General features: G+C 33.3%; 7 protein-coding genes across 9 annotated transcripts in view; 4 read left to right on the top strand and 3 right to left on the bottom strand.

Annotated features, from left to right (window-relative positions):
* LOC104730828 overlaps positions 1 to 530 on the bottom strand; it is a 4097-nt gene extending 3567 nt beyond the window's left edge. The window contains exons 1-2 of one of the 2 annotated variants that reach the window (XM_010450055.2): positions 314 to 530; positions 75 to 169 (exon numbers count right to left, since the gene is read on the bottom strand). The gene's annotated coding sequence lies outside the window, so the exon portion shown is untranslated. The remainder of the gene's footprint in view (positions 1 to 74; positions 170 to 313) is intronic. The other variant, XM_010450056.2, reaches the window with a different exon arrangement.
* On the top strand, positions 3208 to 7500 carry LOC104730827 (pumilio homolog 6, chloroplastic). The gene is made up of 10 exons (XM_010450051.2): positions 3208 to 3350; positions 3736 to 4247; positions 4359 to 5464; positions 5563 to 5704; positions 5791 to 5898; positions 5982 to 6194; positions 6299 to 6409; positions 6520 to 6714; positions 6792 to 6963; positions 7198 to 7500. Exons 2-10 carry the CDS (start codon positions 3792 to 3794, stop codon positions 7215 to 7217), a joined length of 2523 nt encoding a protein of 840 aa, XP_010448353.1. The 5' UTR covers positions 3208 to 3350; positions 3736 to 3791; the 3' UTR covers positions 7218 to 7500.
* LOC104730825 lies at positions 12896 to 14726 on the bottom strand. 2 transcript variants are annotated; one of them, XM_019233914.1, is made up of 7 exons: positions 14440 to 14726; positions 14098 to 14204; positions 13745 to 14002; positions 13536 to 13620; positions 13300 to 13424; positions 13123 to 13204; positions 12896 to 13027 (listed from the first exon to the last, which is right to left on the bottom strand). In XM_019233914.1, the coding sequence occupies exons 3-7, from the start codon at positions 13944 to 13946 to the stop codon at positions 12958 to 12960; spliced, it is 564 nt and encodes a 187-aa protein (XP_019089459.1). In that variant the 5' UTR covers positions 13947 to 14002; positions 14098 to 14204; positions 14440 to 14726; the 3' UTR covers positions 12896 to 12957. The 2 variants fall into 2 exon arrangements, with proteins under 2 accessions (XP_019089459.1, XP_019089458.1); XM_019233913.1 differs by lacking the exons at positions 14098 to 14204; positions 14440 to 14726 and having other exon boundaries at positions 13745 to 14091.
* Positions 15900 to 17471, bottom strand: LOC104733297 (DNA-binding protein DDB_G0278111-like). Its single transcript, XM_010452884.1, has 7 exons — positions 17383 to 17471; positions 16980 to 17010; positions 16818 to 16879; positions 16649 to 16713; positions 16399 to 16490; positions 16238 to 16309; positions 15900 to 16134 (listed from the first exon to the last, which is right to left on the bottom strand). The coding sequence occupies exons 1-7, from the start codon at positions 17469 to 17471 to the stop codon at positions 16102 to 16104; spliced, it is 444 nt and encodes a 147-aa protein (XP_010451186.1). The 3' UTR covers positions 15900 to 16101.
* On the top strand, positions 18060 to 20292 carry LOC104730824 (putative glucose-6-phosphate 1-epimerase). Its single transcript, XM_010450048.2, has 8 exons — positions 18060 to 18454; positions 18627 to 18701; positions 18812 to 18868; positions 18965 to 19125; positions 19231 to 19365; positions 19458 to 19560; positions 19661 to 19760; positions 19872 to 20292. The coding sequence occupies exons 1-8, from the start codon at positions 18296 to 18298 to the stop codon at positions 20075 to 20077; spliced, it is 996 nt and encodes a 331-aa protein (XP_010448350.1). The 5' UTR covers positions 18060 to 18295; the 3' UTR covers positions 20078 to 20292.
* Positions 20424 to 21672, top strand: LOC104730822 (nifU-like protein 3, chloroplastic). The gene is made up of 4 exons (XM_010450046.2): positions 20424 to 20710; positions 20789 to 20906; positions 20994 to 21292; positions 21397 to 21672. The coding sequence occupies exons 1-4, from the start codon at positions 20609 to 20611 to the stop codon at positions 21586 to 21588; spliced, it is 711 nt and encodes a 236-aa protein (XP_010448348.1). The 5' UTR covers positions 20424 to 20608; the 3' UTR covers positions 21589 to 21672.
* LOC104730823 lies at positions 21767 to 23318 on the top strand. Its single transcript, XM_010450047.2, has 3 exons — positions 21767 to 21948; positions 22024 to 22802; positions 22892 to 23318. The coding sequence occupies exons 1-3, from the start codon at positions 21892 to 21894 to the stop codon at positions 23223 to 23225; spliced, it is 1170 nt and encodes a 389-aa protein (XP_010448349.1). The 5' UTR covers positions 21767 to 21891; the 3' UTR covers positions 23226 to 23318.

Here is a 25716-nt window from a genome sequence, read left to right as displayed (position 1 = left end):
AAAAAAAAAAAAAAAAAAAAAATGGTGAGACTGTAGCGAGCAACATCAGTTGAAAAGAGTCAAAATACAGTTACCTCGAGCTGAATCGAAACGGTGTAATGCAGAAAGATAGAATCTTTATCCGAACCCAGATCTCAAAGTAGTCGAATTTGATCCTCTTCGTTAAGATCTAGGGTAAAAAAAAAGAAGAAGAGTGGATTCAACGAATGTGAGAGGGTCAAAAGAGAGAGAGAGACACACAAGAGGGAAAGTTTCCTTTTTTGCTTTTAAGGAAAGAAAAACAAAACTTTAGTCTTTAAAAACATGGACACACATTAGTGGAAGACGACGATTCAGATCGTTTTGGTTTCCTTGTTTTTATACCTGAGGACTAGTACTACTACTACTTCCCCCTGATTCGTTTTCTCTTTCTCTCTCTCTCTTTCTTTCTCTTTGAGTTTGATTGAAATAAAGGAAGAGACTTTTTGGTGAAAACCAACAAGTCTTCCTCCAGTGAATTCGAAACCAAGAGAGAGAGAGAGAGGAGAAGGACTACAACAACATTATTAAACACTTGGCTTTCTATTTTCTACAATAATTTCTATTAATTTATTGTTATTAAACAAAGTGATATAAAACTCCCAAAAGAATCTACATTTCTATTTTCTATTGGATTTGAGTTGGCTTCACGACTCTGAAACCTTATTTTTTTGTATAGCCACCTTCAATCATTAAAAACAACAAAAGAGTATTCATTTTTATTTTTATAATGTATGGGCAAATGAGAAATAAAACTAGTCCAAGTGGAGGGTATCAGTATCAAAATAAAGTTTTTTTTAGCTCTGTCATCGCACTTCTTGACTATTCATGACAGTCGCCGCTTTGTGCCTTCCACGACGGCGAAGGATCTGCTTATCAAACACTAATTTTATTTTTAATTTTGTTTTAGTTGCTGTTGTCCATTGCCCATTAGGCCATTACTACTCCTTACTTAATTATTCAAATTAAGTTTTATATTTAGGAAGCCTGACCCTTTGAAGTACTTAGAAATGAGTACATGGAAGTTTGAGGCGTCTCCTAGCATCATGAGCCCAAAAAAAAAATGCATCAATAGATTAGACTATTAAAAGAGTTTGTACGAAATAGTGAGATGAAAACAGAATATTCGTCTTTCAACTGTCTTATCATTGGTCCATTTGGATGGTAATGAACGTAGTAGACAGTTTTCTTCTGAAAAATGTATCAACCATAACCCAAAAACATGGTTTCAATGACATTTATTTGTATATGACTTTATACAAGTACACAAAATACAAAAGAAATTTCCATTTGTTAAGATCGTGATGGATACTAGTTCTTTTTTTTTTTTTTTTTTTTTAAATTAAAAGTAGGTTTATTTTGTTAATTGTGATTTAGTGTTGGTANTTTTTTTTTTTTTTTTTTTCTTAAATTAAATGGAAGATAGATACATAACGTCTGCTTGGATATTACTACGTTGAAGCCATTTAAAGTACCTCATTCCATAACATCGCATTCACAGTTGTTTAGAGTATGACCAAAGTCAACCAGTTTAGCTTTATAAAATCAATTGGACTAGTTTTAAAACAAATAAAATCTAAAATTTAAAGGTAAAGACTAAAGAGTGTGGCCGATAAGTGTAGTTTACATTCTTCTAGAACTTAGAACCATTATATTTTTGATCTGCTTCTGATCAAATCTATACAAGATAAAATGGTAATTACAAAAACATGAGAATATCATCATGAAAAAGTAATCCAAAAGAAAGTTCAATGAACTATGAAAAATTAGGAACAATCAACAGTAATCCAAAATCTGTTTTATGATATGATGATAAGAGATGATGAATGATTATTCAAATGGATCATTATAAAAACCCGCATCTCAGGTTTTAGTTGACAGACACCAACTTTTTTTGTCTGACTTTTGGACAGAGCAAATCAGCAAAATGTGAGTGCAAGTTTCTACGGCTTGTGTGGGCTCTTTGGGAACACACACAAAGTCAAAAAGGTTAGGAATTGATCGGATTTGGGTATATGTCCGGTTTTAGCTATGAATCTTATACTCTTTTACAAAAATCAGACACGCTTCTTTTAGCAATTGAATTCAACTTTATTTTTTGTTGGATTAGTTTTATTCTCTCAATAAAATTGTTACTTTGATAATATATAAATTTTGTTGTTTCAGTTATTCTTGCTGCTGGTTTAATACTTGAGGTTTTATGATAAGCTTTGGTTAATATTACTAAGAATGTATTAAGCATAGTACGTAGTAACTAATTATCAAATTTCAACATGCTATTAGCTTTGGAAAAGATTTTAGAAATTATTTAGAAGTGTATTCAATCAAATATTTTAAGTGATATCCCTTTTTAATAAAAGGGAAGTAAACAACATAGTTTTTGTAGATTTTATATTTTTAATAAATGATTACAAATAGATTATTGATAGGTTATAGATTAATTCATATATTAATATTAATGGTTACACTTAAATATTATGAATATTCCAAATTGATAATTGATATATTAATAGTAACAGATAAAATCATGGATATTCCAAACTGCATTTTTGAAGATTTTAGTTCTATATCACGTTGTTTCCAAAGATCTTTAAACACAATATTACAAATTTATTTTCCACAGATTTTATCGATAGACCACAACATTAACCATAAGATAGATTACGAAATTTATAGATAGATTGGTTACAAGTTAAATAGTGAGTTACAAAATAAATTACGAAATAAAATTTAACCAGTGTTATAGCATGGGTACTTATCTAGAATCATTAACAATATAAAACTTACAAAATATGTATTTTTTCGAATCTTCATATTTAGCATATGATTTTATTGCATAATATTTTATCCAAAAAAAACTTTTAAAAACAATAACATAAATTATATTTTATATAAAAAATGCAATATAAACAAAATGAATTTTAATCTGTGATCTAGCACGGATCTTAATCTAGTTTTATGATATTTTGACTACAACTATTGATTAAAAGACATTTGTAGTTAGACTAACCATGACTTAAAAAACGTAAAAATGTCTAGAATGAAAAGAAAAAAAAAAGAAAAAAGGAGAAAAAATAGGATTGGTAAGGAAAGTCAAACTCCATAACCTTCGCGGAAAAAGAAAGGATCCGTAATGGTGGAAAATATGGATTTTTATTTTTGCCATTACCGGAAAAAAATCCAAACATTTTAAAATCAGCACTGACTTAGCCAACCATGGTCACTTCATTTCTCTCTCCTCCTTCCTCCTTGTCTCTCTCTCTCTGAGCACCAGAATCTAGGGTTTTTTAACAGTGAATCTTTTTTCCTTCCTCCTCAATAATCATCTTCTGGTAAGTGCTCAGTCAATCAACTCACCTCACTCTCCCCGTACACCCCTTCTGCTCTGTTTTCTTTTTATTTGGGATTCAGTTCCGTTCGTTCTACTTACACTCTGTTTCTTGTCTCTCTCTCTCTGCCTCTCTTTTGGGTTTCTCTTTTTTTTAATCTCTACCTAATGCGTGGACCATTTACATGGTCATGTATATCTGCTTCTAGCTTGTTGTCTTAGACTTGTTGAGGTTTTGCTCTTGTTTCTTCTCTGTTCTTTACTTAAAGTTCTAAACTTGAGAACCTATTTGCTTATTTACTTGTTTAAATTTCATTATTTTCTGGTGATTTTGATTTCATTGATGACAAATTTGTGTAAAAGGGAGCTTTTTTTTCATCTTTCTTCAGGTGCTTGCGTTATAAAGCTACCTTCTTTGGTGTAGAAGAGCAATACCCTTGAAGTAATGGCAACTGAGAATCCTATTAGGATGTCCGGAAGCAATGAAAGATGGTCTAATTCTAGGCAGGTTTCTGTGCCTAATCGAAGTGGAAGTGCTCCACCGAGCATGGAGGGATCTTTTCTAGCTGTCGATTATCTATTGTCAAGACAGGCCGGCTCCGGTTACACCGTGACTACTCATTCTTCTAAACACAGCCTTAACCGCATACCTTCTCCACCTATTTATTACCCTACTGAGTATCAGTTCATAGACAATCATGTAGGTAGATTTAGAAGTAACAAGGGATTGAATAAAGTTAATTCTCCCAATCATTTGTCCCAAGGTACACTTTCTACTCATAAGGAAGTATCTGAGAATGAAAGCTCCCAACAGTTCTCTGTTAATAGTGTTTCAGATAGGACTAATGGGTTGGACATTCGTCTTTCCCCTGGTTCTCAAGGTTTGGACGATTTCAGTCAGGTTCGGCTTCGCTTCCTCACCTTTAGTACTCATTAGTAACTTGGTTGTGAGTAGTGAAATGTCATTCCTTAGCACTATAATAAGTTATAATTGAATCTCTTTTCATTGCAGGATGATAGTTCTTCTGTGCCGACCCCTCAACATAGTCGGTCTAACTCTTCAAATGGTGAAATGAACACAGCGGATGAGGGTGGTAACTTCTCGGAGATATCAGATGATGTCATGGTCAAAGATAATGCTGCTTCAGCGGCGAATGCTTCCACTGGCATTGAGAAGAGTTCTGATGGATCTGCTATCATTTCTGAATTGAAGAATACTAACATATCTGGATCCGGAACGGCTAAATATCCTCGAGAACCAAGGTATACAAGGCCAGAAAGGCAGCTGCACCAACAGCAAAATAATGCAACTTGGATTCAAGGTGGCGGCAAAATAGGTTCTAATGGCGTAAATGATGCAGTTACCGGGACTGGACAGTTTCATTATGGACAACCTTACAAGTTCTCTGGTGATGGTCAGCCTGTGCTTCAGTCTTCAGGTTTTACGCCACCTCTTCTTTACACTGCTACCCAAGCGGCTTATATGACTTCACCAGCTCATGTGTATAACATGCAATCTCCTGCTGCTTATTCTCCTCAGTATGGTTATGGACCATACACCAACATGATCCCTCAGTTTATGCCTGGATACCCTTCCCATGGTTCTGTTCCACTTATTGTCAGTCCAGATTTTATCCCTCAATTGTCTGCGCCAAGTGCAGGAAGTGTTGTCCACGGAGGTGAAATGCAGTATGCGGGACAACCTTCTTTTCCAGATCCTATGTATATGCAGTATTGTCAACAGTCGTTCGGGCAGATGGAACCGCTGGCTCCTAGGAACCACAAGAATGCTCCTAAGTCTCAAAAAGATGATCCGAAGTTCCTTCCACAAATAAGAGGGCCAAGTAACTCTAATATGGGTAGAACGGGAATGGGTGTTAGTTATTATGGAATCCAGCCAAGTATGGGCATTATGGTGCAGTATCTTCCTACACAGCTCGCCCCTCCTCCTTCACCTGGTCATGTTCCTTATGTCGAGGCATATCCTGGATGGCAGCAACAAGGGAGCTTGGAAAGTGCGAATGGCCCACGGTTGTGCAATTTTCTTGAAGAGCTGAAATCTGGGAAAGGCAGGAGGTTTGGTTTATCTGACATCACAGGACACATTGTTGAGTTCAGGCATGTTTTTATCTTTCTTTCTAGAGTCTTGTGTCTTGTCTTGGGTTTCTTCCTAATTTGATGATAACAAACTTGAGTATAATCTTGTTTCCTTTCAGTGCGGATCAACATGGGAGCCGATTCATTCAGCAAAAGCTCGAAAATTGTAATCCAGAAGAAAAAGCAGCTGTCTTTAGAGAAGTTATTCCTCATGCTTGCAAACTAATGACAGATGTGTTTGGTAATTATGTCATTCAGAAGGTTTGTTCCTACTCGATCCTATGTCTTACAGATTCTTGTCAGGCTCTACCCCTTTTATTGATTTTTTTTTTGCGATTCTGTTTCAGTTTTTTGAGTACGGAAACTCATCACAGAGAAAGGAACTTGCGGATCAACTCATGGGGCAGATACTACCACTTAGTCTGCAGATGTATGGTTGTCGAGTAATACAAAAGGTACAAAAATCGCTACTTGTTGTTTGAAATTGGACTTTGTTAAAACAATTGGCTCATTGAGTGAAACTTTGTTGTGGTGTTAGGCTCTTGATGTCATAGAACCTGACCAGAGAGTTCGTTTAGCACGTGAACTTGATGGGCAGGTCATGAGATGTGTTCGAGACCAAAATGGAAACCATGTGATCCAGAAATGCATTGAGAACATCCCGACAGACAGAGTTGGGTTCATGCTATATGCTTTCCGTGGTCAAGTTTCCTCGCTCTCTATGCATCCTTATGGTTGTCGTGTCATACAGGTACTTAAGCACTTTGGTTATACGATTTTTCCTTCTCATGTTCTTGGTTTTTCTCATTGTTACTCAAGAACCATGTTTCATATTTTCTTTTCCCATCCTTATAGAGGCTTTTGGAGCGTTGCTCACATGAGCATCAGTGTCAGTTCATTACCGAGGAGATACTGGAATCAGTATGTGTCCTTTCCAAGGACCAATATGGTAATTATGTCACACAGGTATGTGTACCATCTAAACTTACAGAACATTAACTGAAGTCAAATTAGACCAAAATCCCACAGTTAGTTTCATCTGATCACCACTTCAAACCAAAATTGCTATTTTGCAGCATGTCTTGGAGAAAGGAACGTCTGAAGAAAGAGAGAGAATCGTGAGAAAACTATCAGGGCACATCGTGCAGCTTAGTCTACATAAATTTGCATCAAATGTTATAGAGAAGTGTCTGGAGTATGGTGGTCGAATTGAGCGTGACCTCATCATCAAAGAGATTGCAGGGCCTGACGAGAGTTATGATAGTCTATTGGTGAGAGCTTGTGGACCAAACCTGATACATTTTCTTCTTTAACTGATTGGATATTAACTGTAAGCCACTTTTATCAGATGCTGATGAAGGATCAGTACGGAAACTATGTGGTGCAGAAGATATTCGAGACATGTACAGCTGATCAGCGTGCAACATTGTTCAGCCGAGTCAGAATGCATGCATCTGCATTGAAGAAATACACATATGGGAAACATATTGTTACTAGGTTGGAGCAGTCTTTTAGTGAAGGTACTAAAATTCCTCAACTCTAGTCAAGTTCGAATAGGCAGGTGCACAATCTATAATCTTTGAAACAAAAAGAGTTTCTTCCTCTTGATGTTGTATAGGCCGTAACAGGGCAAAGTAAACTATTAGACTTGCTATGCTAGAAATAAGCGGTGTAGCACAAGACTGATTAGTAGACTTAAAATGATTGGTATATGGGATCAAGAATGACATATTTTGGTTGGTTGTTTCTCGCAGAAAATCAAGAATCGAGATGATGAGTGGCTCTTCTGAGTTGAAAGTAGTGGCTGACTCGGATTTACTCAATACAATTCGCTTTCCATGAAAGCTGGATATTCATTGAGGAAGATTTTAGATGATTGTGAAGGATGTTTACTTGGAATATTTACCATAGCATAGCCGTTGTGATGATTGTGTGGCATGTTCGTAAATATTCATAAATGTATCAGTAGTTTACTTCAGATTTGTTGTAACTGGCTTGTGGATTTTTCACCAAGACAATTCGAAACTTTCTTTCGACAGTATTACTACCGAAGCCAAGTATTACATGTTTATCGTCAATAAGGCCTCCCTCTTCAGCAATTGTCTCATTTGCTACAGAATTTATCTGTTTTTCATCACTCTGTTTTGAGGAAATAACATTTTTCATTCTTCTACTAAGACTCTAAGAGGAAGCCAAAGTATGATATGATCGAAAGAGAAACTTGTCATTATATTAGAATTTAAAGCAATGTAGCATAATATCACATGACAATAGAAGAAACACACCACAAAAAAATTGGTAGCTCAAACTAAAACCTCTCAAGTTACTATTTCCATCTTAACCAAAGAGAAAACTAAAACACATCCAAAGTCTCCTTCTTCCTCTTCTGATTCTTCTTTCGTCTTCTCATCTTCCTTAGGGGCAGTTGCAGAGTCACCCGCACCACCTCCACCTCCACTCGATGCAGCTCCTCCAGCAGAGAATCCACCACCAACACCACCGCCAACAATCACCTACGTGACAAGAAATTGATTCTAATTGACAACAATAACAAGAAATTACAATGGAGAAAACAAAAAGGCATTCACTCATCATCTTGACTAAAGTCAAGTAAACTAAAGTCAACTACTAAAACAGAGTAGGTTGTCAAATTGCAAATTGAGTGATTAGCTATTTCAAAGCTGTAACCTTTTAGGACTTAGCGTGAAGGTCTTAGTTATAAAATGACGCAATGTCACATTTGATGCAATAACAAGTAATGTTTGTATTCTACAACTTTATAATTCTAGGTTTTTGACTCTCTTTTGTATGAATACTGTCAGTCTGTCACTGAAATACTATTGCTAGGTTTCTTATTATGAAAGACTAGTAACATTAGCAACTTAGCATATACTTTAGTATGTAAGTGAGACAAGAGAGAAGCAAAGAGAAAAATAGGCTCATCAAAAGCTATGCAGTATGCAACTTCCTTTTTCATAAACTATGCAGTATAGCATTGCACCACTTGCATAAAATGAAGTTCTAACTCTTTTTTTGTTTTGTTGAAAATAATAATTATTACAACATCCAACTTGGTTTTTTCTTAAATATAAAATGTATCTCTCGATTATCATAAGTCACGGGTCATAACTAAAAATGTTTTTTAAGATGAACCAATGGAAAATCAATTATACAAATGTATTCGTGTATATCAAATATACTTAGAGATAGTGTATTTAACTTGACATTTTCAGTGATTTCTGTAAAATTTACAAATATTATGTTATTTAATCACGGATTTAAAATAAATCTAATGAAATCCACTTTATTAAACTAATGATTGAAGAATCTACCTTAAATCTACTTTTATTCAAAATAATTTGTGGATTTAGATTTTAATTATTTTGAGGAATTCTGGAAGATTTGGTTATATTTATTTAGTTAAAAAATACAAAAATCCAAATCTTATAATTTTACTAGAAATAGGCTCGCGCGATGCACGAGCTATATTTAATTTTATTTTCATTAATTATGATATACCTTAAATTTACAAATATATTTTTGAATTGGATTTTTTTAATATGATTTTTTTAAAAATGTTTAATATGTGTTCCTTTATATATGGTTTTTAATGTTTGGACGCAAAATAAAATAAACAAAACATATCGGAAATTTTTTGGACTGAAGTAATTAAATCCCTCAAAGTTTTATTGTTTTGGATTTTATTATTTTGTGATAAATTTTTAGGTTCTTAGAGCATCTCCAACCCTACTCTATTTTAAAGTCAATACTCTGTTATAGAGTAACATTTGCTCTAACCCTACTTTATATTTTACTCTAAAATAGAGTAAACGGTAGGATTACTCTATATGCAATAATGCTTTTTTATACTAACTCTATTTTATATACATTGAAAAAAATTATGCTCTATTTTAGAGTAAAAAATAGAATATATATTGGAGATAGTCTTAGCACACATGAGGTTTGTGTAGAGACCATCTATCAGACATTCAAAACGAAAATTGAGTATTGAAAATAGTTTAGAAATATTTCTAGATAAATTTCATCTTTCCCTACATCTTTTCCAAAGCTTTAATATATGGATGCGGTGAAGACTTATATGATGATTCGCTAGATCTCTATAACCAGAAAATTATTAACGAAACTCATTAACCATGAAAATAAATAAATAAAAATTAAGTTTTAGTCTCAATCATAAATAAAAATAATTGATAAATATTTATCTCTTTGCGAGTGGTTTTACAACTTTATATATTCTTTAACTCAATCTTAATATTTGATTTTCTTTTTGACTCCACAATATATGTTGCTATGGTTTGATTTTCTTCAATTAGCCTCCTAACAAATTTCTTGTGAATTAGAAACTCTATATGAATGCTTAAAATGTGTTATACTTCTATGATGATCGGTTATTTATCGGTCATTGTCTCTATTCTTATTCATTATAGTTTTTTAATTATAAAAAAATGAAATCTCCAACATGTCAATTGGTGTAGATGGAAGGGAAGACAAAATCAGAAAAATTGATATCAAGAATAGATACATTCCTATTATTTTTCTGACATAAATACATTTCTAATTTATTTTAACTTACATCTAATATTTTTTTTAATTAACTATATTTTTACTTATAATATCTATATGTTGACTTTTCCATCAGATTTTGATGATTTTAAAATACGATATGTGAGAAAAAAATTCAGACCGACTCAAATTCATCCAATCAATAAACTAAACTTTTAAAACTTGAATTTTGTACTATACTAATGAGATTATGAATCTAGACAATATGTTTTACAAGGTAACAGAAGAATCACCAATGATCATTTTGAAATATTTACTCTCTAATCTTGTAATCATCCTTAATATATTTTTTTTGGAATAATGCATATTAAAATATGGGTCATGTCGTAATTTTTTTTAAAAATATCTTACACTATATCTCGCATTAAATTTTGGATAAAATTCATGAAAAGGAAAATGTATCAAATTTAATGTTCTTTTAAAGGTAGCAGAAGAATCACCAATAATTATTTTGAATAACTAATAAGTGTATCACGATTTATCATATGTTCCAGTATATACTCTCTAATCTTGTAATCACCCTTAATATATTTTTTTTTAGAATTATGCATATTAAAATATGGCTCATGTCATAATTTTTTTTGAAATATCTTATACTATATCTCACATTAAATTTTGGATAAAATTCATGAAAAGAAAAATGTGTCAAATTTAATGTTTTTAAAAAGGTGACAGAAGAATCACCAATGATTAATGTTTTTGGATTATATATTATCTCTATTTTCTAATAACTTTAAAATAAATAATATAATTACCATTAAATTATTTTGTGAAACTATAGTTTTCTATTATTTCATGGGGTGATTAAGCAATTATGTTATTTTTATTTTCTTTTAGTATATGCGTTTTAAAGACAGTCAAACTGTAACTTATAGAATATTAAATATAATTTAATTTTATCTGAGTTGTGTCTTTAATATAATATATATGATTATTGAATACAATGTGATAATTTAAATATATTAGAACATATTTTCTATTTTTAAATTAGTCTATCATAAATTAATTTGGCTTCAATTTTTATTTTAAAAGTAGAAAAACTTTTTTTTTTGTTTTAATTAGGTTATATGGTATATGCTTTCATTAGGAAGTATATTATATGTTAAAACTAAAAGTTTGAAGAAATATATTTTTGTAACAATGTGAAATTTATTATTTTAAAAGTAAACACCATATAAGATATAAATAAAATGAAGTATATAAAAAGATATTATATAAGATACTAGCAATTGACGAGAGTGTTTTTTCGGTTGTTTGTTAATTTGTTTTTTTAGTTATGTATTTTCCTCTTTTCGTCAGGTTATGTTGTTAGTATGTTTTCTTTTGGTCTTTTGTTAATTTGTTTTGCTCTTTTGTTGGTTTATTTGTCCTTCTATGTTTTTTCAGCTAATTTAGTCTAATTTTTTCTCTCGTAGTTAGATTATGGTTTGTTTGGTTTCTTTTTTAAACAATTTTTTAGTATTTAAAATTTTTGTTTGTATCAGGTATTCACTTTCTTTTCTTTGTTTCTGTTGTTTTTTATATTGTGGTTTTGTTTTTTATTTGGTGTTTTTTTTGCATTAAGTAGATTATAGTGAGAAGTTTTACAAATTTGTTAGTAAGTAGTTGTGTTTATTTTGAAATTTGGTTTTGTATTTCATGTTTTTAAATTTCCTAATTATATGGTTTTATTGTATATGTTGATTTGTGGTTGTAATTGTTTTTTTAGTTTTTTTTTTCCTTTTTTTGTGTGTGTTTGGTTAGATTGATTGTTTATTGTATTTAACTCAGAGGGTGTATTCAACTTGACATTTTAGGTGATTTGTATAAAAGTTACAAATCCTAAATCCTATGTTATTCAATCATGGATTTTAAAAAGTCTCCTGAAATCCATTGTTATTAAACTGATGATTTAAAAATCTAATGTTATTCAAAACAGTTTGTGGATTTGGATTTTAATAAGTTTTAGGGATTCTAGAGTATTTGAGAGAATTTTTTTAGTTAAAAATACTGAAATCCAAATCTCATGGTTTTAGGTGGAATTTGAAATTTTTTTACAATAAATCATATTAACTTCCCTAAAATCTATCAAAATTCCAAATTTACTAAATCCTATAGAATCCTCCAAAATCATTGTTTCAATACACCCCCTTCAATGTCTGAGGATTGTTTGTCAATGCTTACCTCATTGACTTACATTGGGAGTGTGAGTTTGTTTAATTTTTAATAATGTTTTTAAATTGTTTACATTTGGCTTTTTGGTGGGTTTTTTATTTTGTTACATTGATTGGACCCAAATATCAATTCTGGCCTTAAAATCTAGTGGTCTATTGGGTCAACAATGGATTTTATTTATTTGAAGATGTTATATTATCTCTATTTGAACGGGAAGGAGTTAATTATCTCTTTAGGCCTAATAATATTATCTCCATTTGAACGGGAAGGAGTTAATTCATTTTCTGATCTAGAGGACAGTAGAAGGATTGGAGCTCAAATTTTAAACTATCCATTGTATCGATGCTGAACAGTATTATTTTCTCGTTTGTTTGGTTGATTTTGCCTTGGCTTCCCATCGCTTATGGGTAATTGGTTCTTCCTTGGTTTCTTCATTGAACGGAACTATTAATTCGAGTTGTGTTTTTAAATTATTTAAGTGTCTTCTTACCTTTGATTCTCTAATTAATTAATTGTTATTTTTTGGAGGTCGGTTTTGTTTTGTCTTTTTGATTCATTAGGGCCGTTTCTGTTTTTGTTTTCATTAATTGTGATTTTTGTTTTCTTTTTTTTTTTGTTAGTTTTTGTTTGCGTTTGTATTAATTTTGAAATAGTTCTGTTTTTGCTCTTTTTTAATAGTTTTGGGGAGCTTTTGTTGGGGGCGATTTTATTTACAAACATTGATGTTATGTGGGGAACTAAATGTGGAACTCTTAGTTGAGTATTTGTTTCGTGTTCTAACAGTGTCTGCATCTTTTACCTTGTTTGTGTTTGGTGATGGTTGTGTAAATGGCTCTCCCCTTCAACCTGTTTGGTGGTGTTGCTAGGCGTTGGTGTAGGTCGAATATTAAGATTGAATGTGTGAGTCAAATACACAGGATTTCAAACAACTCTTCCAATACCTTTCAGCGAACTCTTGTGTCGTTGTCAAGTCTCCATCAGAATAAAACTTGGTCCCAGACGTAGCATTAAGAAAAAGTTCATCTGGAGAGTATGGTTGGGTTAGAAATGACATAATATTTGAAAACAAAGTGCACATTTTATTGACGTCAAATAATTATGAACATGAACTGCTTCACCTGCAATAATCTTTGGGTTTATATTGGTCGCTAAGAGTATATAAGTCCCCTCATCATTCTTGCTAAAGACCTTCTCCAATGAGGTTGCTTGGTCGTCAAATGCACTTAGACGGACATTCTGACCACTATAACAAAAGGCAACATGTGGTGAAGGTAGTAAAATGCATAAATGGAGAGGAGAAGTTCTATATCGTGAGAATTAGATGAGACTTTGATGAAAGACAATGAGGGAAAACCTTTCAAGACGCAGATGGACTAACATCCTCTCCAAAGTTTGTGACATCCCATTAGTTTTGGTGGAAACTACTTCGCCCATGACATCTAATAAGAGCAAAACCATATAGTTTAACATTTAATTTCCAGGAAAATATACTATAGATGCAACGAAGTTGAGAAACTTTTCAATGATTATCTACATATTTGGAACTACAAAACTTAGACAAACCTGGGAGCTCCGTATTGGTGTTCGCCAGTGACACTAACTCTTCATGAGTCCTTAAGCGGAAAAACTCTTTTGGAATAACACAGAAAGACTCTTCTACCTCTTCAAAAAAAGTGGCTGGTGTGAACCGTATATAAAAGTGGAAATCCGACAATTTGACATGGGTGTTGCTTCTAGTGACGTCAAAGGCGGATATTATATACATAGCTCGATCACGCAGAGCATGTTCGAATTTAGGAAGGTGGGTGACGTAAATGGAGCCTTGCATCAAAGTAGATTGGAAAAGAGGGAAATATTAACAAAAGGGTAAGTACATAATTAAGAATGAATCAAGAGGAGAATGGAGATTGAGGAACCTTTTCGTCAATGAGAAGGAAATCAACACCCATGAGTTGTCCCACATTTTTTAACTTTTCGAGCAGGCCAGAAACGGAGAATCCTTCCTAGGATTTGTTGGTACGAACTTCATATTTGTTAGAAGAGAAGCGTAAGGCCAAGTGTAAGTTGAAGAAATGACTATAGCAAGAAATCTATAGAAAACATTTAGGAATATAGAAAACGCAAGGAGTTTAATATAAACACCCTACATGGTTGTTTGCAAGGTGGAACGCAGGTTCCAAAAATATATGAAACTATGTCTTCGTACACCTATACTTGGTTCTATAAAATTTCAGAGGAAGGATATATGAAAGACTAACCGAAACAGCTGATCTAGAATACTTGAGAGAGATCTCTTCTTCATCAGAGTTGAACCGGTGGGCATGGATCGACCTACTATGCTTACTATTGACTTTGTCTCGAGTGAATATAACTTGGCAACCGCTTTTATTTTATCGTCTTTGATCTTTGTGGAGTCGCAGAACCATTTCCTCAAACCATGTGCGTAAAAACACTATATAGGCGAAGACTGACATATCTATCTACGAATGTAGTTTTAGGTTAAGAATATATTTGTAAAATAATAAAGAATTTCTAATGGAGAATTAGCTACCAATCCAAACCCAAATAATAATCGAAGATATCAAAAGACTCTCTTTATTCTAGTATCAAAATTAACTTATAAGAACAAATAAATCTTAAAACATTAGTCTTATCCTGATGTAGTAGAAAAGAAACTGATCATAATTCATGTATAGCATATTGAAAGAAAAACATAGAAAAACGAAATATATTAGATAATAATTTTAGCAACTAATATTCTTATATACTCAAATGATTGGATCTTAAAAAATAGTATTTTGGAATTCTGAGACCATAAAGATACTATATGATTATACATTTTTAACCTTAGAAACATAAAAATTAAAGAAGAGACGTGGAGGCAAATGGCAGTCTTTGACCATTAGGGTCAACAAAGTCGTGCGTGCATGTCATGTGTTCTTCCTTCCTCTTTTTTGATAATGATGAGCGAAACCCTATATGTTATTTTATATATTTGGTCCATGCTTGATCAGTTGATTTGATACTATTTCTGTCACGAATTTGTGTTCGTTTAATTAAAGTGATATTAGTTACTTTAAAATTCTATAATCACCGTTTGAAATTCTATAATCACCGTTCGCACCCACTATTCATATTCATGTGTATTATATTTTGCAGTACAACTTTACCAAACGTGTTAAGATAGGAACATGTTCAACTTCTTGGATATTAAGGAGCCAAAAAGCTTCATTCACTCGCTTTTCGTTTTTGTTATTGAAGTTAGAACATGCTGAAGCACTAATCGAAGTTTTCTGTAGCACTATTTTTTTTGTCGATTATACTTGATTATCACGAAACCAAGAAATTTTTTATAGTGATACACCTAAGGTCTAGGTGTCTGATTAGTCAATTAGACGTTTGAGCTTTTTAGTTATTACTATAAAATAAACAAAAATTATTTCTAGAAAGCTTTGGATTGTAAAAACTCATCTTAGATTATTATCATATAAAAAAATTAAAATAGTATAAGATTAATTGATAGGTTAACTGAGACACTTATACAAATAAAAATGGTGCATGGTTGTCGCTTTCTCTTAAAAAATTTCACCTACAAATTATTGCTTAGATCACCCTTTAAATTTCTCTTAAATTTAAACTCTATACTGTTATCATAAAGGACTTAATCGAAATTTCTTTATATAAAATCATACTATATTTCTAGACAAACATATGTATATTAGTTACATAAATAACTAATTAATCTATTAAAGATATCCCCAAGGTTCTGATAGGTTGAATGATCAATTCCTTTACCATAAATTAAATACATTTTCACATTCAATCATCTATGTATGTCGTGTGATACCTTTAGTTTCACAATAATATTCAATAGTGAGATGCCCCATAGATGTTCAGAGTACAGCATAATATCCTTCTTCCTAATCGTCATCCACCCCGCGGCGCCTATGGATCTGTAAACACATCCGAGAGATAAACTTAAACTCAATGATATTGATGGTTAAGGCAAGACATGTTTTAATAACTTGTTTTTTCAGAGGATTGTGTAAACTGTACCGTGACTTTCGTTTGTTTTGCAGTTTGGCTGTTTATTTGTTCCAACAGTGTAATAAGCCGCTCCTCAGAAACCTGTAAAGCAAACAGAGTATTTCAATAACTATTAGATGGATAATATGATACGTAAGAATTACGAAATGGAAAAGCGTCTGGATCATTACCTTTTCAACTATCTGTCCCATTTGAGCAGCCCTCAAAATAACATCCTCTACACCTCTAGCTTTCTCAGGTTTTACCAGGGCAATTCGAGCAACTATAGAGCACAAAGAAGAAGAAAGAGAAGCATCAAAGATATATAAACACAATATTGTGTCTCCCTCGAGCTTTGGAAGATCATCATATTGGCGACTTAATGAAGGAAGAAGGGAGAGTAACTAATTGAACTCCCAAGACATATTAGATGGGACTTACTTCTCTCTCTGGCTTGGGAAGACAATATTTGACTAAGCATCATTTGTCTACGTTCATCAGCTTCACTACACGAAAATGTTCCAATCAGACAATACATTACTTCAAAAACAGAATTCCAAACCGAACAAAAATCATATATGAATGCCAACTAAAACACAAGGATACACACCTTCTAGCATCATCCTGTTGTTTCTCTTGCTCTGGATTTTGCTGATTACCACCCTGCTTACCCTGCAAAATTATGCAGTTTAGTGAAGATCTCACAAGGGAAACAAGTTATCTGAGAAGAAATCAGATATCAGTAAAGGTATATTAAGAAATTTTAACATGCCTTGTCGAGCCATAATCTCTTGCATTCTCCTCTGTTTAATAGTATCGAAATTAACTTATAACAACAAATAAATCGCTAAAAGGAGTAGAACAGAGCGAACCTTGTGTTATGTGGCCGACCAAGAGACGAAAACCCACGTCGCTGTCAAATATTAAGATTGTTGCCTCTTGTAATCAATTGAGAACAGATGGTTACTTAATCCCGGAGATGTAGCAGCTTAATATGAAATCTGCTACGCCTGAATTTCACTCATAAAAATGAAGAAAACACAGCGAAGATATATAGGAGGCAGGGAAATTGTTTTATATAATAGAAGGACTTACGACAATTTAAGGAAGAAGTAGTGGACTGTCCATTAACTCAGAGAAGATGGAAGATCATAATTAACAGTTAGGAACGAAACCGTAGCAATTGTGATGAAAGACATGGAAGAATAAGCGACAGTGTAGAGGACTGGAAGCCTTGAATTCGCATCAAATGGTGAAACGCCATGGATCGTGAGTTAAGAAGAAGAGCAACCGGTGGAGATGGAGCATGGTCGACGGCGCGGAAAAGAGGTAAAAATAGGTTAAATCCATAGGATAGAAAAACATGTGGGCCTGAATTTTCTCTGCAAAAACTTTGGGCTAAGTTTAATCTAAAAAACCCAAAATATTAAATAAGGAGTGCTGACGTGGCTGCACTAGAAAAGAGAAAAATGTAACTTTATACCTCCTCTGTTTCACAAAGAGTGTCATTCTGACACATTGCACACAAATTAAGAAAAGTTTGAATTATACAATTTTGCCCCTATTTAATTAGTAATTAATGGTTTAAATTCAATGAAAATAGCTTTGGGTTTAGGGGTAAAAAAGAAAATATAGCATTAAAAAGCACATTGGAAATGTAGAATGGCACTCTTTGTGTAACAAATTTTTTTTTCCAAAATAACACTCTTTGTGAAACAGAGGGAGTATATATAGATGGTGATAGCTTAAAGAGATTTAAAATGTGATGTATATAATTGAACGAGACTCTTAAACAGGAGAGTAAATATTGGCGTCGATAATAATAAGGTCAAGAGATGTGGCGTTATGGCTAAACTTTTGAGCAAGAGTAGACAAATTAAGACTTTTCTTTTCTTGGTCAAGATAATTAAGTCTTTTCTATATTTGATTACTGGATTTGTACGGGAAATTCATTTCCTGTTTTTTAGGCTAACTCTTTGACTTTCTTTTTTTTGTTTTTGATAACTTTCCTTTGTATTATTTATATACAAAGAGAGAGAATTATCAATAATTTAAACAAGCCAAGGAGGGTTAGGACGACGATTCACCATGGGGAATAAGGGAAATCTAGGATCTGTGATCTTCTTCTGGGCTCTGCTGGTTGCTGTGGTAGCCATGGCCACCGAGCATCGTCCCATTGAGCGGACTAAAGGCATCAATGGTCTCGACAAGATCATCGTCCGCGACCATCGCGGTCGATCTTTTGAGGTACTACTTCTGTTTGGTTTAGATCTTTTGTTGTTCTCATGTACAGAAGACATCGTTTCCAATCATCTTTTGAACAGAACCTTACTAGCAAATTAGTGATTTGTGGCTGCCTTAGACTCCAAGGTCCATTTTTCTTGATGCAGATTCTGATTCATTTTGTTTGCTTGTTCAGGTTTACTTGTATGGAGGACAAGTAACTTCTTGGAAGAATGAGAAGGGAGAAGAATTACTTGTTATGAGTAGTAAGGTAACTTCTCATTCACTCTATCTCCTATATTCGAACCATGAGACAATAGTTGACTAATTTGTTATCCAAAGGAGAAGAGATCTAAAACCATGTGTTAACGTATTGTGCAGGCTATCTTCAATCCTCCAACACCGATTCGTGGAGGAATTCCAATATTGTTTCCGCAAGTATGTGTTTTTTTTTTAAATATATATTTTTTTTGTTGTAATCATTGAATAGTATGATCTGTTTTTGTTAATGGAATGATTTTTGTGTAAGCGCAGTATAGTAACACCGGTCCACTTCCCTCACATGGATTTGCAAGACAGAGGTTTTGGGAAGTTGAGGCTAATCCACCTCCTTTGCCATCAAAGACTTCTTCTCATGCTTTCGTTGACCTGATCCTACGATCATCCAACGATGATTTGAAGATCTGGCCTCACAAGCAAGATTCTTGAAATCTCTCTTTCTCTTTCAACATTTTGATTAGGAATTTTTCTTAACATAGAATGTGGACTAATGTTTTGATGATCTCTGTATCCAATTACAGGTTTGAGTATAGACTGAGAGTAGAATTGGGACATGATGGAGATTTGACGTTGACTTCTCGTGTTAAGAATTCTGACACTAAGCCGTTTAACTTCACATTTGCTCTTCACCCCTATTTCGCTGTTTCCAATATCAGGTAATCCAAGGAGTCCATAATCTCCCATTTTTGAAACGAGACATAAGATCTCATCTTTGAATCGTTGAATCAGTTGTTTTGTATGTGTTCAGTGAAATCCAGGTCGAAGGATTGCACAAGTTGGATTATCTTGACCAACAAAAGAACAGAACACGTTTCACTGATCATGAGAAGGTTATAACTTTCAATTCTCAAGTAAGCCTTCTTTTTTCCCTTTTGCCAGTTCAAATTTCAACCCTTACTTGTTTTATATTTCATCACTAATTAAAAAGCTACACCTTCAATAAAAAAATAGCTTGACAGGTTGTACCTAAGCACTCCAGACAACATAAGAATCGTGGACCATAAGAAAAAGAAGACTCTTGTTGTACACAAGGAGGGACAAGTTGATTCAAGTAATTAAACACATAGTTTTGTCAACTTTACATTACATAGACACATTATAAACAGTTTGGGTTTTTTTAGTACTAATGATCGATGATTCCTCCTAATTATATAATGTGCAGTTGTGTGGAATCCATGGGACAAGAAAGTGTCCGATTTAGGAGTTGACGACTTCAAGCGTTTCGTAACGGTGGAAAGCGCGGCTGTCGAGAAACCAATCACGGTGAACCCGGGCCAAGAGTGGAAAGGAATACTACAAATGTATGTGGTTCCTTCGAGTTGCGCCAGTGGAAAGCATGACCCTGAGTCTTGTATTCATCATCCTTGATAAAACAAAAAAAACAAAAAAAAAAAAACACTTCAAAACTGTCTTATTAAAGTATACTGCTTGACGTTCCCAAGAAACATCACATGGCGAACATATGAAGTTAGTTGGGTGGGATCCAAACTGGACTCTTGACCAGTTTTATTGTTTTGTAATTGTAGTGTTTCGTAAATCTCTGTCAAATAATAAAGTGGAAAGGTGTTTTTTATTGGGTTCAATAATTCTCTGATTATAACAAAATTAGTATACTTAATTATAAATTATAACAATAATTAAATTGTTATTTTATATTTTTTATTATTAGAGTTTGTAAAAAATCTTAGCCACAAAATGAAATCATCTCCAAGACGTATCATCATCCATCATCATCCACCAATGCAAAGTTCTCTCTTTTTTGCCTACTCGTTACTCTGTTCTCTCCGCAGGGGTAAAGAAGAGCTCAATCGAAACTCATTTATCCCAATCTCCGAGAAGGGTTTTGATAAAGCCTGAAAATTTAGTCGATCGTAAATCAGAAAAGTGAGGATTGATCAAATGGGTTCGGTTTCGGGTCAAACCCGAATCGCAACGATGAACCTCTCTGTCTCGTCAGCTGAGAAGAACCCTAATTTTCGCTCGTCGCTTCTCAATTCTAAGGTAGTTTTGTTCAGTTTCTTCGAGCTTCACCAAAAAAATTGACTCTTTTCTGATATCTTCTCCTTCGATTGTGTTTAGAATTCAATTTCAGATAGTTATGGGGTCTCTTCCAAATGCAGTACATTCTTCAGGGGTCAGTTTCAAAGAATACATTTTTCTTGCGTTCACCACGCTCGACCTTTGAGAAAACGAACAGGTAATGAATACTTGAACTTGAACTCTGTTATTTTGATTTGCAAAAACCGGACCAATCTCTTAGAACTGTAGTTTTGATTTGGTTTAGTGTTTGGTCACGTGAGCTGCGTCATGCCGTTAACGGAAGAGAATGTGGAGAGAGTGCTAGACGAAGTAAGGCCTGCCCTAATGGCCGACGGAGGTAACGTGGCGCTGCACGAGATCGACGGGCTTGTGGTGGTTTTAAAGCTGCAAGGAGCTTGTGGCTCGTGTCCTAGCTCATCAATGACGTTGAAGATGGGGATCGAGAGTCGTCTCCGAGACAAGATTCCAGAGATCATGTCCGTTGAGCAGTTTCTTGAATCCGAGACAGGAGGGTTAGAGCTGAACGATGAGAACATCGAAAAGGTTTGGTTTTTTCTAAAACGTTTTAGTTTGTTTTTTAATTTAGCTGTCTTGTGTTTTGTAATCGATCTGAATGGGCCCTTTTTTGGTTTTGTTGTTCAATTAAGGTACTCTCTGAGTTACGGCCGTACTTATCCGGTACTGGAGGTGGGGGGCTTGAGTTGGTTGAGATTGATGGTTACATTGTTAAGGTTCGGCTCAGTGGACCAGCTGCTGGAGTTATGACTGTTCGTGTCGCGTTGACTCAAAAACTGAGGGAAAACATTCCTTCTATAGGTGCAGTCCAGCTTCTAGAGTGACGTTCACCTTTTTTTATTATGTAACCTTTTTATTCATCTACAAAGTTTATTTTTGATTCAATATAATTTCATTTCCAGATTTTAGAGTTAGTAGAAGAATGACAGAAAAAATAAAACTTAATTAGCCAATCAGATCCCGTAATATTTTATTTCCTTGTAACAAATTATTCTCTAAATATTCATTTTATGAAGTGTACTTGGTGAGCAAGGATACTCTCTCTCTTATATCAAGTCGGACAGAGGTAGAGACTAGAGAGGACGAAACAACATATATACACACACACGTAGTTTAGAGTTTCAACAATGTCACGGCTTATAATCAACCGAATCTTCAAGCCCTCTGTCTGCAAAAACATCCTCGTAAGCTTCTCTTTTGCTTTTCCTTTTTACCTTTTATATTTGTTGTCTCTGACTACTTGAACATATGTAAGGCAGAGACCCACAAACGTTCGTCTGTTCTCATCTACAACTTACACGAGCGGGTTGGATTCGGATGATAAGACTAAAGTGAATCAGCCTTTCTCGTCTAGACCAGCCTACCCGTTTCTGTTGATTGACCACATACTTAACAATCCAGATTCTTCCTCGGATGGTCGCATAACAACATGCGATTATTACAATAGTCCCAATGAAAAGGTAGTCTTGATTAATGACAAGGATCTAAAGGAAGAGGTCTGTGATGCGATGACTGTCGGATTTTCACGTGATGGATTGCAAGTCGAGCTTTACTATAACAACGCCACTAGTTCATATGGTCCAGCCATATATTACGAGCCCACTGACCCCAAAATAGAAAACGTGGAGGCTTATCTACCTCCTCTACCCACGGGTTCCCAAATCCAAAGCCTGGCCATGTCATCTTTACCTACACGAGATAAAAACTGGGTAGTGGGTGTCAAATCTTCGGGATCTCAATTGAGTCTTTGCAGGCCTTTTGGAAGCTGTAAATGGATCAACATCAAAACCACGCCTCACTGTGTAAACCCTTTATCGAGCCTCATGTTTTCCAAGAAAGATAAAAGGTTCTACATCCCAACTGTCGGAGGTAACTTCTTGTGCTGTTTGGATCTCCACTCTGAGATACCCGACTTACACAGATTCAAGTTTGACGCTCTCCCAAAGTCGGTCTTTCAAGAGTTGGCGGACGTGAGTGCATGTTCCAGGACAGACCATCTTGTGGAGTCCCCCACCGGCCAACTTTTCCTCGTCAAATGGTATAGCTTTTGTTTTTATAACATACCAAAATCTCATTCACAATTCTTTTGCTCGATCGTATCATATTGGCTCTATCGTGTCTTTGCAGGTATGGCGAGGATTCGGTGGACTATGATGACAACACACTGAATCACGTAACAAGAAAGTTCATGGTGTTTAGAGAGGGGGAACAATCGTACCAAAACAGCAGGACGATGATCTATACTGAAGACATTGGAGATCTTTGCATATTCGTTGGACACAGTGAGGCTTTTTGCGTCCCGGCTAGCTCGTCCCCCGGGCTCAAACCTAACTGCATCTACTTTGTGGGCAATAACTTTGGTGTTTATGATCTCACCACAAAAACTTGCACTACCTTCTGCACTGGAGATAACGTTCCATTAAAGAACTTGAAATTCCCTTACTGGCTTCCTCTCCACTAGCTCATAATTGTTATCGTTGTCTTTGTTTTCCCATGCTATCATTTAGATCCAATGTTCTCTTTCAATCTATGTTTTAATTATATTTACGTACGATATGTGTTATGATACTTTCGTTGCTTAGACCCCAACAAATAGACTTACACGGTAACCGTAACTTTCACACTCTCCCCAATGTTTGTGTGATCAGGTATGGTTTGAACGTGAAAAACCAAGCTTAATTTCTCTATAAAAAAGAGCATTTCAAAGTTTTGTTTATACGCTTGTGTAAGAACGATAATCTCCTATATATTAATAGAGAAGCATTCTCTTGAAAAAGCTGATGTGTCGCCGCTAGAGAGCTCGAGACACATTTAGCAAAAAAAGCTTAAATTTTCTACTTAATTACATTAGCATGCCATTATATTTTCAAAAAATGCAATTAACTGAATAAAAATTAGATATATCATCAATTCTCACACAAATTTAAATATCACATATTAAAACTAATTAAATCATTACATACAATTTTAAGTCAAAATTTCACTAAAATTTACTTACAAATATACAAGTCAAAGTTATATTATTTTTAAGAAATCAATATAAGTAAAATATTCTAAAAATGCTATAAAACATATAAAGTTAATAAAAATAAAGAACATATAACTTATTAAACATATAACTTTTAACAAAATCATATAAAAAAGTATTTTTTATGTTAGTATTATTACCATAATATTTTAAATAACAAACTTTCAATAGTTATTATAATTGATTATAAGAAGAAATATATTAGCCCTGGATTATCTCCAACTCATTAAAGGAAACTTAATTCTCAATAAATATAGATTTATATATATTCATAAATAAATATAAAAATGATAACACTTAGAGGATATCATAATGTGTGATTATTTATATATATCTAAGTATGTAAACTAATTAATCTCAACATTTAGTGTGATTATTCATTAAAAAATGGAAATATTGATAACCAAATAAGAATAAATGCGTTAATTGTACATTAATCTATGTGCTATTAAAAAGAAATGAGACAATAACCCTAAATCATTATAAATAAACTTTAGTACCCAAAAAAAATCTCATAATATATTTAAAATGAGTGATTATTAGATTATGAAAAATTGTTATAGTTACTCAATTAACCATAAATATAAAAAATTGATTTTTAAAGTACACAAAAATATATATATTTCCATAAATTATAACATTTTATAAATATTTGTTTACCACGTTCACATAATTCACATGTGAAATATATTCTTACACGAATACGTTGATTTGAAATTTTATTATTTTTTTCATAATGGTTTTTTGGGTAATAATCTGTTATTTATAGAAAATATTAACAAACCGACTAACTCAAAAGATTTAAATAGCCTAATCACAACTATTAAATCAATAAATTAGATTATCTTCAGAAAATTTAGTTTAGAATCCGATTGTTACTAACATATAATAAAATTAATTAATTAAACTACCGAGTAATTTAGTATATGTTGTTTTGATTACATAAGAAACATGCAAAAATGTTATGATTACAAAATAATACATAAAATATATGAATTTGATTTTTAAACCACACAAAAGACATGTTGCAATAAAAAGTAACATTTTATCAATATTTTCTTTTACACATTTAAAGATTTCACGGGTGAAACATATTTTTTACACGAAAAAATGCAGCTTTGAATAAATAAATAAAAACTTTAGTTACATATTATGTTTGACACAAACAAATATTGGTTCTAAAATAATAATTTTACTTATAATAATTTTTTTTAAATCGATTTATCCCACACATAGTGCGGATTGTTACCTAGTATCTTATAAATGATTAAAGACTCGACTTCATCGAGAAATAGAACTCACTATATAATACACTTTGACTTTGGCACAAATTTAAGATCACGGTTAGGTTTAAAATTAGGTTTAAGATTAGGTTTCTGAATGAAAATAAGTAAGACACACTTTGGCAAGAAAATAATTTGATTATTTATTTCCTGAAACTTGTTATCCTCTAAATATTCATAATTTTTTTTTTGTTAATTAGGAGTAGTTTGGGCCTTAATATCCTCTAGGTATTAAATATTCATAATTAATATCTCTCTACTAGGTTTCCAGGGCGTACTAACTAGACATAGATGGGGAAGACGAAAGACGAGACACACGACTAATCAAAATCACAACAATGTCTCAGCGTTCTATTAACCTACTCTTCAATCCCTCTGCCTGCAAAAAATTACTCGTAAGAATTCTATTGCGATGAATTAATTAGGGTTTTTTTTTTTGTATCAAAACAAATTATTAGGGTTTTTTTCCTGCCAAGTTTTTTTTCTTCTTCTTCTCTGACTTCTTTGATATAATTTTAAACATGGTAGAGACACAAGAACGTTCGTCTTTTCTCGTCTACAGCATACACACACAGCACCGATGGTGAGATGGGAGTTACCGCCAAACTACAAACCCCGATCGATAGCTCCTTCTCGTCTAC

The sequence above is a fragment of the Camelina sativa genome, chromosome 12 (genome assembly GCF_000633955.1).
Source record: "Camelina sativa cultivar DH55 chromosome 12, Cs, whole genome shotgun sequence".
NCBI lineage: Eukaryota > Viridiplantae > Streptophyta > Magnoliopsida > Brassicales > Brassicaceae > Camelina > Camelina sativa.
This window is presented reverse-complemented; position numbering and strand designations above follow the sequence as displayed.

Coding starts and splice junctions, on each gene's coding strand:
- LOC104733297 (XM_010452884.1), bottom strand. CDS start 17,471: ATGGCGTTTCACCATTTGATGCGAATTCAAGGCTTCCAGTCCTCTACA. Junction 16,880..16,979: donor AGAGATTATGGCTCGACAAG/GCATGTTAAAAT, acceptor ATAATTTTGCAG/GGTAAGCAGGGTGGTAATCA. Junction 16,135..16,237: donor CAAAACAAACGAAAGTCACG/GTACAGTTTACA, acceptor ATGTGTTTACAG/ATCCATAGGCGCCGCGGGGT.
- LOC104730825 (XM_019233913.1), bottom strand. CDS start 14,009: ATGCAAGGCTCCATTTACGTCACCCACCTTCCTAAATTCGAACATGCT. Junction 13,621..13,744: donor CACCAATACGGAGCTCCCAG/GTTTGTCTAAGT, acceptor TGCTCTTATTAG/ATGTCATGGGCGAAGTAGTT. Junction 13,425..13,535: donor GTCCATCTGCGTCTTGAAAG/GTTTTCCCTCAT, acceptor CTTTTGTTATAG/TGGTCAGAATGTCCGTCTAA.
- LOC104730827 (XM_010450051.2), top strand. CDS start 3,792: ATGGCAACTGAGAATCCTATTAGGATGTCCGGAAGCAATGAAAGATGG. Junction 5,465..5,562: donor GGACACATTGTTGAGTTCAG/GCATGTTTTTAT, acceptor GTTTCCTTTCAG/TGCGGATCAACATGGGAGCC. Junction 5,899..5,981: donor GTTGTCGAGTAATACAAAAG/GTACAAAAATCG, acceptor TTGTGGTGTTAG/GCTCTTGATGTCATAGAACC.
- LOC104730822 (XM_010450046.2), top strand. CDS start 20,609: ATGGGTTCGGTTTCGGGTCAAACCCGAATCGCAACGATGAACCTCTCT. Junction 20,711..20,788: donor CGTCGCTTCTCAATTCTAAG/GTAGTTTTGTTC, acceptor GATTGTGTTTAG/AATTCAATTTCAGATAGTTA. Junction 20,907..20,993: donor ACCTTTGAGAAAACGAACAG/GTAATGAATACT, acceptor GATTTGGTTTAG/TGTTTGGTCACGTGAGCTGC.
- LOC104730823 (XM_010450047.2), top strand. CDS start 21,892: ATGTCACGGCTTATAATCAACCGAATCTTCAAGCCCTCTGTCTGCAAA. Junction 21,949..22,023: donor CTGTCTGCAAAAACATCCTC/GTAAGCTTCTCT, acceptor TATGTAAGGCAG/AGACCCACAAACGTTCGTCT. Junction 22,803..22,891: donor CAACTTTTCCTCGTCAAATG/GTATAGCTTTTG, acceptor GTGTCTTTGCAG/GTATGGCGAGGATTCGGTGG.
- LOC104730824 (XM_010450048.2), top strand. CDS start 18,296: ATGGGGAATAAGGGAAATCTAGGATCTGTGATCTTCTTCTGGGCTCTG. Junction 18,455..18,626: donor ATCGCGGTCGATCTTTTGAG/GTACTACTTCTG, acceptor TTGCTTGTTCAG/GTTTACTTGTATGGAGGACA. Junction 18,702..18,811: donor TACTTGTTATGAGTAGTAAG/GTAACTTCTCAT, acceptor CGTATTGTGCAG/GCTATCTTCAATCCTCCAAC.